This window comes from Diadema antillarum, unplaced genomic scaffold (assembly GCF_040938485.1).
Source record: "Diadema antillarum isolate AM-2024a unplaced genomic scaffold, OU_Dant_1.0 seq00000068_RagTag, whole genome shotgun sequence".
NCBI classification, from domain to species: Eukaryota; Metazoa; Echinodermata; class Echinoidea; order Diadematoida; family Diadematidae; genus Diadema; species Diadema antillarum.
The window spans coordinates 555,165-568,331 of record NW_027271167.1 but is presented as its reverse complement, the minus strand read 5'-3'; the positions used below and the strand labels follow the sequence as shown (position 1 = coordinate 568,331).

The 13,167-nt window shown below is 38.9% G+C and overlaps 1 protein-coding gene across 1 annotated transcript; it reads right to left on the bottom strand.

The window, feature by feature from the left end:
• Positions 1-948: 948 nt before the first annotated feature.
• Positions 949-11,361, bottom strand: LOC139725919 (uncharacterized). The gene is made up of 8 exons (XM_071637000.1): positions 11,149-11,361; positions 10,267-10,468; positions 6,958-7,139; positions 5,012-5,146; positions 4,028-4,234; positions 3,453-3,533; positions 1,826-1,947; positions 949-1,110 (listed from the first exon to the last, which is right to left on the bottom strand). Exons 1-8 carry the CDS (start codon positions 11,171-11,173, stop codon positions 973-975), a joined length of 1,092 nt encoding a protein of 363 aa, XP_071493101.1. The 5' UTR covers positions 11,174-11,361; the 3' UTR covers positions 949-972.
• Between the last annotated feature and the right edge of the window lie 1,806 nt (positions 11,362-13,167).

The following is a 13,167-nucleotide window of genomic DNA, read 5'->3' as shown; positions in this document are numbered from 1 at the left end:
AATTTAAGTATGGCAATATGAGAGATGAATATAAAGTAAGCAGAGACGACAAAGGAAGACAAAATGTAATCTTGTTAATTATACCAATATTTCGTGAAATAGTTTAACATAATCAATATGGAATTTACATGAAGGCTTGTTATCAACTTTTATTCCCAGAGATTTAATATGGGAAACGTTTTCCAGTGGAGTCCCATCAAAAACAATGTCAACAGGTAGTGCCTCTATAGAGTTGCTAAAAATCATATATTTTGTTTTTTGAAAATTAAGAGAAAATTTATTTGCCTTTATCCATTGCGCGACATTTTCTAATTCAGAGTTTATTGTATTTACAAGAGTAAGAGGATTATTGTGCAAAAAAAAAATAAATTTGAGTCATCCGCAAAGAGAATAAAGGAAAGAACATCTGATGACCTACAAAAATCATTTATATAAACGAGAAACAAAAGTGGACCTAATAGACTTCCCTGTGGGACTCACTATGTGAGTAAAAAATTATTATATCATTTGGCATAAAGTATAAATTATAATACATAGTATAATGAGAACATAATATATATAAATAACGCATGACCAAAAATAGGGTTTAATCCAAGAAAAAGAGCCGATATGATATGCAAAGGTATATGACCAGATTAGGATTCAAATAAAGAAGCTGTTTCTACTATAACATTAAATCATGAGACACTTACAATAGATGGTTGAATTAAACAACTGAAGTATACCCCAGGTAAAAAGTACACAGAATCAACCACAGCTTGTTAATAGTTTTCTTTTTGGTAACAACAATAGATGCATAGATGCATGAGAGTGTCGCCACGTCAAAACTTTCTCTGAAATTTTATTTCGTCCATGAAAGCTTGCATCTTTCAGCATGTTGTCTTCAGACTTTTTATTTATTTTTTTTAATTTTTTTTTTGCTATAAAAACCAGATCCAAGTGCTCCAGAGTTTTGTTCCTTCTCCTGTCGGCCTAGCTCGTCTCCTGTTTATCCTTCGGGTTGTAGTAACCCTTCTTGCGGACGATGAACCCCTTTTCGATGCAGGAGTAGGCCATGTCGATCAGTGAGTCCTTGGGGTCGTACGGGGTAATGCCGAGAACCTGTCGAAGCTGATGTTATGAACGTAATACGGAGGTAAACAAATTGATCGAGGAATAGAAATTATGTCGTAAGAATTGACCAGAAATTACACAGAGAATGAAAATTGTAAACTTGAAAACAGCTGGTCGAGGAGTGCACGTGCAACATTTGAAACACATCTTGGCATTACGAAGAATGCCTAAGTAGGACATTGTTATGTAGCTATTATACTGTCGCTTTGTGTCAGACATCTTTAGTAGTTCTGAACATGGGTTGTTCCCGACTATGCATGACGAGCGTTCATGTTGGTGATTATACTGGGTTCCAGCGCTAGCATGCCTCATCAAATATTCAGGTCTTGCGCGACCCACGCCTCTCTTACAATAGAAAGGGAGCAACATGTAGGCCTACCCTAGCGTCCTTGCCTTCTTCAATCTCTTATTGAATGACTGAGTCTTAGTGCGAAATGTCACAATTACAGAATACACCCTTACTGTAGACATGATGCTTTACATTAATTTGTAAAAAAATACCTGACCGTATGAAAAACTACTTCTCTTTTTACAAAAAAAAAGTATATAATGAATTTAATAACTCAGTAATGTTCATGTTCAGTAATGATATTCCTCTTCTATGAGATCTCTGCCTCTACATACTTTTGAATATGCGCTGAACACTGCTGAAGACTTTGAAGGTGTGTTTTGTTATTGTTTTTATATAGATAGTATGGCATGACTTTCTTACCCTGGTGTCCGAAAACTTAGCCACATGTCCAGACAACTGAGAGATAGTTTTAGCATTCTGGCTGAACAATCCGGCAAATCGGAGCAAAAAGCCAGGGGCTACGGAAGTAGGAGGTCTGTAACCTACAAATGATAAACAGAAAAAACAACAACAATCTTACGTCATTTAATAAATAATGACTACAACATAATTAAAAGGGGTATTCACAGTTTGCACTCATACTTTCCCGAGTTAATGAATGTTGTTTTTTCCTTCATTTTTTTTTTTTTTTTTGCTTTTAGTAATGTGTTACTGATATTGTTGCATCATGTGGCTTCTCTATGTTTGCTTTAGTAACATTTGTTTTAGGTTTTGTATTTATTTGTTTTCTTTCTTTCATCATTTCCCCTCAATGTTACCATTGTCTAAATAGGTATGATGTCCTCCATTTTCCCCTATGAATACGTCATCTCATTCTGGAAAGCCTGAACAACTAAGCTTGCTAATACGTAGGCCCCATCATATTTCTCATGCTTTGATCATGGCCCAACACTATACTGTAAGCAGACCTTTGTACTTTTTATTTTGTAATTTTGGTATTGTGGTAGTTCATTTTCCGTGCCATTCTCACGTGAAATATGAAAATAAATTGAAATTGGAATCGAAATTGAAACGTGTAATTTTTTGAATAAGACAATGAATGTGACTTATGTCCTCATTTGACAAACGTTAATCTTGCAGTGACACTTCTTCGCTTTTGGTGTTATTACTATCGATAGGCAGATTCACATGGACTTAAATTCACGTTGGTCAAGAAGATATACTGGATGAAACATCTCGTCCATGACAAAATCTAAACCTTGAAAACTTTTATCTGTGTGTTGGATATGGTTCTTGCTATAATTACATGTGAATATACAACTGTACGTAATGAATGTACACTTCCACCCTGGTGTGTACACGATTACAGTAATGATACATGCACGATGGATAGTAACTGATCAGTGGGAATCAGTAAGAATGCTTGGGGAAGATTGTTCCAATCCTTGTGGGATTCATTTAAGGGTACATTATATATCTATAAATTGTTGTGTGAAAATTATTTGCTTGTACAGTGACGGGGCGATCGTTAACGGCCCGTTGACGATCGCCCCATCACTGTACGGCATGCTAACCTGGGAACATTAAACTGCACATTACTTGAATATGAGACCATTCTGAAGCAAATAATTTCACACAATAGATATATAATGTACTCTTAAATGAATTCCACAAGGATTGGAAAAATCATCCCCAAGCATTCCCACTGATTCCCACTGATTTCCCCTTTAGGGATTTTATCAGCCCGAGTTTTCAAAACGCGGTAGGGAAAAAATTCCCGAAGTCAAATTAGCCCGCCGTTTGTGCGGTGAAGACGCAAATAGCTTACTATTTGATCGGGAAAATATCCCAAGGAAACCTCGGGCTAGCTCGTCAATTAGCGCGCTAATTCATGAACTGGCGCGATATCGCAGTATCGGACTATTTTCCAAGACCGCAAAATGTCCCGTTATTTAGTTTGAACTTTGGGCTGATGAAGACACGCCTACTATGTATGTACGGTCTGTTGTGATCGGGACGTGGACAGTGTGTCTGTGTCTCCCCATACCTTTGTCCCTGAATTCAGGGCGAAGAATCTCCGACATCTCCTTGAACCATAGGTTGTACGGTGAAATGATGTGTCGGTTACCTGAATCATGAATAACAGAAAAAAATTATAGAAATTGAAGCAACTCAATTAAAGTGATGATAATGATAAATTAATAGATGTCGGGAAAAAAAACCGAAATTACAGTAGATACAATAATAGTAAAATCGATCGATGAAAGATTTAATCAGTTAGTCATTATTCAAATTTAAACCATCATTCGAAATTTTTCAAATATTAACGTTCTGGATGCAATTCTTATTTGAATTCACCCTTATCACATGCGTTGAAGCGACAGAGCAGTTTCTAACCGAAATAATGATGGCGAAAATAATGATAGAAATGATAACAAGTGATAATCATCATCATAGTCATCATTATCATCATGAGATTTCATTCTCTATGACTTCAGTAACGCTCTAGAACAGTGCAGCTTTGTTTTTCGTTTGGGATTATTGTTCTTCGTATTTGTTGCTCAATGATAAGTCCCTCTTTGTATAAGAACCTGGAATTCCCCTTCCCCTGGATGGACTCACCCGCTGCCTCTGGTAGGGTCATGGCGATGACGTGGGCCCTGGCCACATCGCGAACGTCACAGACGGGGAAATTGATTTTAGGCACCACCGGAGTACCGCGCTCCAATAACATCTGAATGATCTGGACGCTGGCCCCCGGCGCACCGCACAGAACGGGTCCTTGCACCGCCGACGGGTTGATGGTGGCCAGTTCAAACCTGGTTTCAGCTGGCACCAGGTGAAAAGTGGAAAGTTTGAATGAAAATAAGGCCAAAGAAGACAACAGGAACGATTATTATCACATTGATTATAGACATAAAGGTTTGCTTTCACTCGTGTCAAGGGCCTCGGCACACAGAGCACTGACGGTATACGACAACTGTCCTGTTTGTTTGTTTGTTTTTTTCTTTTTTTTTTTCTTTTTTTTTGTCTTGTTCTGTTAAGAAAATCAGTAATTCGGTACAAAGTCACCCCAAATTTTATTCTTATGTCAAAATCAAGAGCAGCAAAATCACCTATTGAAGATTTATTTTGTAACAAAAGTATTTGCGGGGAAGTGAGTTTGTAACAGAATCAGACATGGTTCCTTTTCGAGCACCAAATCAGAAAAAAAAAATCCGAACCGTTGCTGTTGCCGTGCTCGGTGCATCGAGGCCTTCAGAGTTTGGTCTACCTAGCACTTTAGTGCTATGAATTATACCTTTTTGCATTCCAGTATACGTGAGTATTTATTTATGATTGAATAAAGCAGCAGCTGACAATGAAAAGAAACCCAGAGGCTAAGTTTAAAGATCACCATGCACCAAAAGTGACCTTCCTTCGTGCCATTATCATTTCACAAGAACATGTAAGTGTGATAGTTTCTAGGAGCCATAACTTCGATGACTACTGCCATTGGAAAACATAGAATTGTTGGCAAATTAAGGAACAATTAATTTTCTTCGTTTTTTTTTCACACCGGGCCTGATAAAACGATTCGATTGAAAATGAAACATCTACTAGTACCTGGCATTTTCTCCACGAAGTCCCAGGCGGCTCTCTCGGCCAGAGCTTTGCTCTTTCCGTACGTGTCGTTCAGGGGACTCTTCAGGTTCCTCCACTGGCTCTCGTCTATGGGCGTTTCGTTGTTCTCCATCAGGTCTTAGGAAAACATCAAACCACATCGAACATCCAATAGGCATTCAAAAAATAAACCTCGTATAAATACACAACTTTTCTCTCCCCTCCCCCCTCTGTTTCTTCTTTCTCTATCTATCTACCCATATCCACATTATACGCTATACGAATAATTTATGAGTTGTGAGTGCATCAGGGCACGAATATCGCACGAGGCGCGAGATAAGCCACTGGTCTATTCAACAAGGCGCGTTGAATAGACCAGTGGCTTATCTCGCGCCTCGTGCGATATTACGTGTCCCAATGCACGAACAAAATCATAAATTATTCGTTTTATACAACACCTTGTCCACAATCACAGTACTAAATTAGTGACCGCCAACTCAGGAGGGCCCAAAAATAAATGTAACAATTAGGCCGAGAATTGTAAACCACCCTTTGTACTGCTTTCAAACACTCGTCATGATTCGACCACACAGTCACAGGAATCACAAACTCGGCAGGGTCTATACCCATTCTACACTATCGTTAGATCGAGTTAGGCCTGACTGTTAGGCCGATCTGAGATGTCGGTAGATCACTGTGGTCCACGTAGCTCAGAGTCAAGAGTAAAAACACAGCAGTAGGTAAGGCCGCAATACATGCAACTAACTTGACCGAAAGATCGGCCTGTATCTGTCCGTCGGGGAATGTTCCGCGGAGACTAGATTGCATCTGGCTTCACGGATCCCCTCCGTATACGGAGGGGGTACAGCGTTAATGGCAAAATATAAAAGAGTCCTCCGGACAGACGGATCTTTCTGTCTAGCAACTAACTAGCTAGGTAAAGTAGCTGCGCGTACACGTTAACGTTGCAGAACTCCGCCGCGCCTGGTCTGTGAGACTTACCGGCAGCGCAGCGCAGCCGGCCAGCACGTAGTTTGCTGGCGCTTTGCTAGTGTGAGCCACAGAACTCTACGTAGAGTTCTGTGGTGTGAGCGGCCGTGCATTAGTAGCCCCCCGCGAAGCCGTGCTATAGTACCTTCGAGCCGTGCAATAGGCCTATGCCAGGGGCCTATTGCATGGCTGTCACTCTCAATGAGTTTGATAGGTACAGCTGTATTTTCTATTGAATGTCATGTGACATGTTCTTGGCCAATCACAATTCGACATCATTCTAAGGTGTTGTATAAATATGAATATATAATATACATATTACATGACATTGTATACTATATATCAAAATTGTATACATGTAGAGATAGATATATATTCTCTCTTATGTATAAACATAGGAACATTTACATGTATATTATATAATTATGTTCAATATCTTACACATTGTTTACTGTCATTGTCCGTTTCAAGCAAGTTCCTAGCTCTTTTCATGGAAATGTCAATGACTACTTTTTTATCTTGATTCAAATTTGCATTCATCTCAGGTCATACCTCATGTAAAGATTCTAAACTTGTCTTCCTACATAACTACAATTGATATTTGTATGACTTTATTCAGTCTGTATTGTTTACCCTTCACGCTTGTTAGATAATTCACTGTATACATAATTTTGCTGATTTCCAAAAGAAAGGGGTTAAACTGTATTGTTTATCTTTGCGTCCTGTTTGCCAAAATTTCCATTACCATTAACCATTTGAACAATATTGAAAATGGTTGAAAACAAGATATAGGTTGGTTTTAGTATTTTTATAACTGTGAGTCGGTTTGATTTGATGTGACGCTTGCTATTAGCTTTCGAGTATGAAATCATATTTTCTTTTTGAAATTAAACATTCATACCAATTTCATTTGCAATCAAGGCCAACTGCAATTGGAACACTCTGTAATATGATCTTACCAGAAATAGCGGCGCACGAGCTGGTGACCACCACCCTCTTCACTCCTCCGACATCTGCGCATGCCTGGAGAACCCTCGTTGTGCCTTCTACGGCGGGTTTGAGAAGTTCATCTTCATGCTTTGGAGTCTGCACAGGGAGCGGGCTGGCGGTGTGGAGGACATGGCTGCATCCCCTGACGGCCCTGGAGCAAGCAAGTCAGACATCATGTCTGGCATATCGGTCAATATACCATATACCATCTTACAACCATAGTACGTGCGGTGGTCCAGTGAATTGTTTCTAAAATTTACCCTGATGAAATATAAATTTTTCAGCCTGTTATGACTCAATGCCCTTTGACCTTTGACCCCCAAATTGATTTTGGTTTTAAAAAAAAAAGGAAGAAAGGATCATTCGTGGCAGAGTAATTGGGGGATTAAGGTGTACTTCATGTCCTTAATGAACTCTTCCTATGACCTTTGACCTTTGATCTCATGACCCAAAATTATGTTTTTCTCTCTTACCTCATCATGAACATACCTAGAAAACATTGAAGAATTTTGTTTCAATTGGTTTTATCTTCTCGAGTTATCTTATACACAAACAAAGAGACAGATAGATATATTGAACAGAAAACATAACCTCTCGGTCGTTGGTTTCACCTATACTGGTAACAATAAAAGAAAGAAAAGTATTTTTTGTAAGGCAAATTAGAACGACTTGACCTCATTGATCTTTGCCCATTGCAGCAGACTGCATCACATTCGCCATATTGCTGGTACAATGGTGGCAATATTCGATAAACAATAGTTTGGACAATATTTGCTGAGATTGGAGTATTTCCCAGTGACTGATTGCAATAATACAAATTGGAGTGCAGAAGCATTTGATGTGTATTGCTAACTCCCAGGGATGCCAAGTTCAAAAAATTTTTATGAGTGAGATTTTCATAACTCAACGTCTTGGTGCGCGCATGTGCGCGCGAGCGAGGGTGAGGGAGGGATTAGTAGGGAGTTTATTCAATTTTTAGCTCTTATTGGTGAGATCAGGTGCATTAAGTGACTATTTTTTACTTATTATTTTTGAAAGGAAAAAGGGAAATACGCCTTCGATTGCAACTATCACTTTAATACTTGGTATTTGATCTATATGCTCATTATTAATAGGTCCAAGTTGCAGATTTCACCCAATACGTGAGAAAAATGGGTGCCATGCGTGAGATCGTGAGATGGACCCTAAAATGCTTGAAATACTTCGTAGCTCTGAACTCCAAACAGTCCAAAACGTGGACGTTCAAATGAGAGCCGTGACATGATGAACCTAATGTATCTATGACACGCTTGGGCTAAAGTTATAAGTGCAAATGATAGATATTTCAATGTCAGAAAATCCCAGGATATGGAGTTGTACATACACATGCCATTTTTCCATAATAAAACGTAATGTAACTTAAAAAGAGAGAAATACAAAAGAACAGATATTATTGTTCAGGTCATTTTCTATCATAATAGGAAGATATTCTATCATGCGATATCCAAATATCAATTCTGAATAAAACGAAACTTGATCGTATACAAATAATACACAGGTGAGAGTGCGTTAGTGGAGATGTAGCGCACTATACATTGTAAATACCCGAGAGTGAGCTGCGTCTCCACTAACGTCACGAACTCAAACCTGTGTATTATTTACAAAATGGGTCAAAACTAACAGCATTTTTCATGTACCTTTGTGGGTCAATACCAGTGATCTACATGTAGCACTCGCTCAAAAGTCAAGATGTCCGAAGATGTTCGTCCCAAACATTTACGCACGTCGCACTCGGAAATCCCGCACATATAAGTACTGTACGTATAAGCGTATCAAGTACGCCACATGTTATGCACAAGAAAGGCCGGCTGGCAGCCCGAACTGGAAATTGTTTACAGGATTGACAGCGCGTATAGTAGTGCGCGATGCACTTGTAACAACTGATTGAGTGTGCACTGCTAGTGTAAACATTGTGACGTCAGTGACTTTACGCTTTTTGCACGGCCGTGCAATAGTATACAAATATCGACTGCTGCAGAGGGAGATGGTAAAACTATTTGCACCGAGGTGATGTCTCAACAGTGCTATGTCCCGAGACGAAGTCGAGGGACATGGCACTGTTGAGACATCACCGAGGTCAAATAGTTTTACCATGGCCCGAAAGAAAGCAGTCGATATTTGTTTTATATCCCTCTCGAGCATTTTACCAGAGTAATGACGGTTCCCTTTTGGAAAAGTGTGCAGCTTTCGTGAACGATAAATCTAACGTTAGGCCGTAGCAGTGCAGCAGCAGTGCGTGCAGCGAGTAGCGAACGACACCGCTGCGCTGTTGTTGATTCCTACACACGAGCTACACTACAGCGTGCACAACTCCGAAAGATCGAGGAGGTCCAGGACTACGTTAGAAGTAGGCCTAAAGCGGCACCGTTACCCAGATCATCTTCAAAATCGGTTTTAGTTTATTCCTAATTCGTACCTGATATGGTGTCATCCTGCGATCATTCTTCCGTTTATACTTGAAGCAGTCACTTTGAGCTGAATGCATTGCGATGATCACACGTCCACTAACGTTACACACCCACGCCACCGCCATCTCGCACCACAGATTTCTGTAATGCTGTCGCACACCGCGCGCTCCGCGCTCTCTTAGCGCTAGCTAGCTACAAGCCACAGGACTGTCGCTCAAAAGTATCGCTACTACGCGCACTGCGTACATTCTTAAGTGAGAAATGTAGATATCGATCACACGATCACGATTGGTTGCAAATCGTGGATTCCCAAAAGTACTATATCACGCTGGCTAGTAACCAATTGCACCGCATCCAGCTGCTCGTAGCTAGCTAGTAAAACTACACCATGTTCGTGCTCTGTACAATCCTATGGCAAGAAGCTTTACATGAGGGATATAATAAGAAATCATGAACGCACACGTGACTCATTTCAGCACTTCCAATTGGCTACATTCTTGAACCCATTTTATAAACCTGAATGAAACTTTCTGTCACGATGAAGTGTAATTATTGACTCGGAAGTTTAAGATTATCACTGAGACATTTCTACGTCGATTATTTCGACTCTACAAGGGGATCGCATTATAGAAACAGAAACGAAACACCCGTCGTATATATAATACATTTCGTTTCATCTTATTTCAACTAAATTGCAGCCCTTATCACACTTATTTAAATTATTTAATTATTTTTTTCTGGAGGCATACTACAACCTGCAAGTATTACGGTTTTCTTCGTATTATTTATATTGTCAATTTTCACTTTGCTATTAATGCACTACAAACTCACTCTTTCCATCCTTCATCTTTTACCAGGTCGGCTTCCACCAGCTCCAGCTTGTGAGCGGCATTGGGACAGAGTTCCTTCAATGGCGTCACTTTCTTTGAATTGCTTAGACTCCTCACAGTCCCTCGAACCTTGTAGCCGGCCTCCAGGAGCTGCTTCACAATGTGAGTGGCTATGTAGCCCGACGAGCCCGTCACCAAAACCACTGGGTGAGAAGGATATACCGTGCATTCATTTAATGTGTTAAACGCTTTAACGCTTTAACTGAGGTCTGTATATAGGTACTAAGACTATACTGCTACGCAAACTATTTATTGTGGACTATTCATTTCCATGAGTAGGGCCTACTGACATGATAACCACTCTATGGAGACGGCATCGGAATAAGATAACATACAACTGACATTGAAGTGACATTAATCTACTGAAGAGACATCGAGATTAAGATGTATATTCTGAGCCGAGAATGCAATGAAGTGCATAAAAGAAAAAAAAAATAAATGACAGTAAAACGCACGCATTTTAACAAGATTTCACAAAATGACCAATACAAAAAAAAAAATGCAAATTTATGCTGTAACTTATGATATAGGCACGACTCGACAGCGGTCCGTGCAATGCAGGACAAACGTGTGAATTATACAATTAATCTATCTGGAACCTTTCCAACATTGGTTAAGTTGTGTTATCAATTGAATGCAGGGCTGAAACACTTCCACTGAACCTTTTTCTCCTAACATATGTACCCCACCACATTATTTAAAGGGAAAATCCTATAGAAACAAACCCTTACACTGGGTGTAATAATATGCCAAACGACACCTAATCAGTTGTATCAGCACTCATCTAAATCTACCACGAAATCATAGGGAAAATATGGCTTACTTTTGACATCACCCGATGCCGCCATTTTGAACGTCTGGTGAGAATGGTTGATAGCGAATCAATAGTTGTAGTTAAAAATAATGCAGTTGAATTACCAGTCGCTATATCTCTCTCCCTCGAAGCGTTGTTCTTAAAGTAGCGCATTGAACAAGACTGCGCGCACTATGAGAGTAATAATGTACAAATGTACTACGGTCGATTATCCCGGGGAGGTGAGACGATGTTATCCAGACTTTTGGTTGCGATGTGTGTGGTGGTGTATGAATTAATGCATGCTTGCTCTCATTGGCTACTGACTACTGGGCGTGTTTCCATTTGTTTGGGTTTACCGATTTTACCAAGTAATGTGCAGTTTAATGCTTCCAGGTTAGCATGCCTGTACAGTGACGGGGCGATTAAACTGCACATTACTTGAATATAAGACCATTCTGAAGCGAATAATTTTCACACAACAATAAATGCATGATGTACTCTTAAATGAATCCCACAAGGATTGGAACAATCATCCCCACTGATTCCCACTGATCAGTTACCAACCATCCCTTTTAAACTTGCGATGACGAAATTGATAAGACTGACTAGGTTAATAATCATCAATTTGATCACTCCCTTATCTTAAATCTTGCCTTGACACAACAGTGTAAAGACGTTATGATATCGACGTACGCAAATATTTGGTTTTTATGGTGGTTTTCAATATAATATGAAGGGTCTCAGCGCACACAATACCGACAGAAGTTAAAATGCCCCCTCCAACAACAACAAAAAAAAAAAAAAATGCTGAGTCATTGCGCATAGATGTATACGTCTTAATGGAGCCTCAGGTGCATAAAAACCACCAATACTTCCTGTTCGGGATCAGAGGCTATTTTCACAACAGAAAAAGTAATAATCCATTCTCATTTTGTTTTGTTGGGGGTTTCTTGTGTGTGGGTGCGAGTTTGTGTGCGTGTGTTTGCGCGTGTTTTTAGTACTTCATATTGAAGGAGTATATGCTTAGAAAGGATAGTTAGGTTTGCAGCTAAGGAGAATTGTTCAGAGGGATGCCTTTATTTCAGATACATGTATAATATACTTCCATTATCATTTTTTTCCGGCAACTGCTGTATAGGTATACATTGTCATTTTATTTGTTTTATCTAAACATGAAAATGTTTAACTATTTAAGTTTTCTTCAAAAGAATTATTTTCTTATGTCTGTACAGTAATACCAAAGTGCATTAATTATTTTGATTGGAAGTGAATGGATATTATTTGAAAAAAAAAGTGTGTGTGTGTGTGTGTGAGTGTATGTGTGAAAATGTCAATTTTTTCCCTTTTTGACAGTCTCAATCCCATTGTGAGTCCAATCTTCGTGCATCAACAATAAGGAACACAATGTACCTTGCACGAGTTTTAAATCTCATTCATGGAATAAAAAAAAAAGAACCTAGTTAATGCAAAAACAATGTTCTCTGATTACGGTCTGGTAGTAGTAACTTAGTTTTTACTCTAGCCTTAAAAGAATACAACGTTTGACATAACTTACCATAATCTTAAAGTGCGTTCCGAAGGTTTGGGCAATTTTGTCCTGTGTTTGTTTGTTTGTTTGTTTGTTTGTTGTTGTTTTTTTTTTTGCAATTTATAGCTTGGGATTTACTAGATGAAAATTTAGGACAAGAATGAATAGTATAATTCAACTTGAAAAACTCGTTAAAAGAAAATGACGGTAATTTATTCAAATATTCAAACATGAAAAGTTAACATTGAAGTTTATTTGTATCAAATACGTTAATTTTTTATAATTAGATAATAGGTGGCTTTATGTTGGCTAGATATTGTGAGCAAGTACAAATGCGAATAGCTTTCTTTTGTAGCAAATCAATACAGTTTAGTCTTCGCTCTCGTGGCCCTCAGTAGATTGCAATATGCTAGGATGAGGGAATTGAACAGTATAAGAAGGGAACTTGGGGAAAAGATAACGTCTAGTCTTAAACAGAATACATCATGATTTCTTTCTGGAATTACAGGTTGTATGCT

Coding starts and splice junctions, on each gene's coding strand:
- LOC139725919 (XM_071637000.1), bottom strand. CDS start 11,173: ATGGCGGCATCGGGTGATGTCAAAA. Junction 7,140..10,266: donor AAAGATGAAGGATGGAAAGA/GTGAGTTTGTAG, acceptor TGCTTGCTCCAG/GGCCGTCAGGGGATGCAGCC. Junction 3,534..4,027: donor GACCCTACCAGAGGCAGCGG/GTGAGTCCATCC, acceptor TTCATGATTCAG/GTAACCGACACATCATTTCA.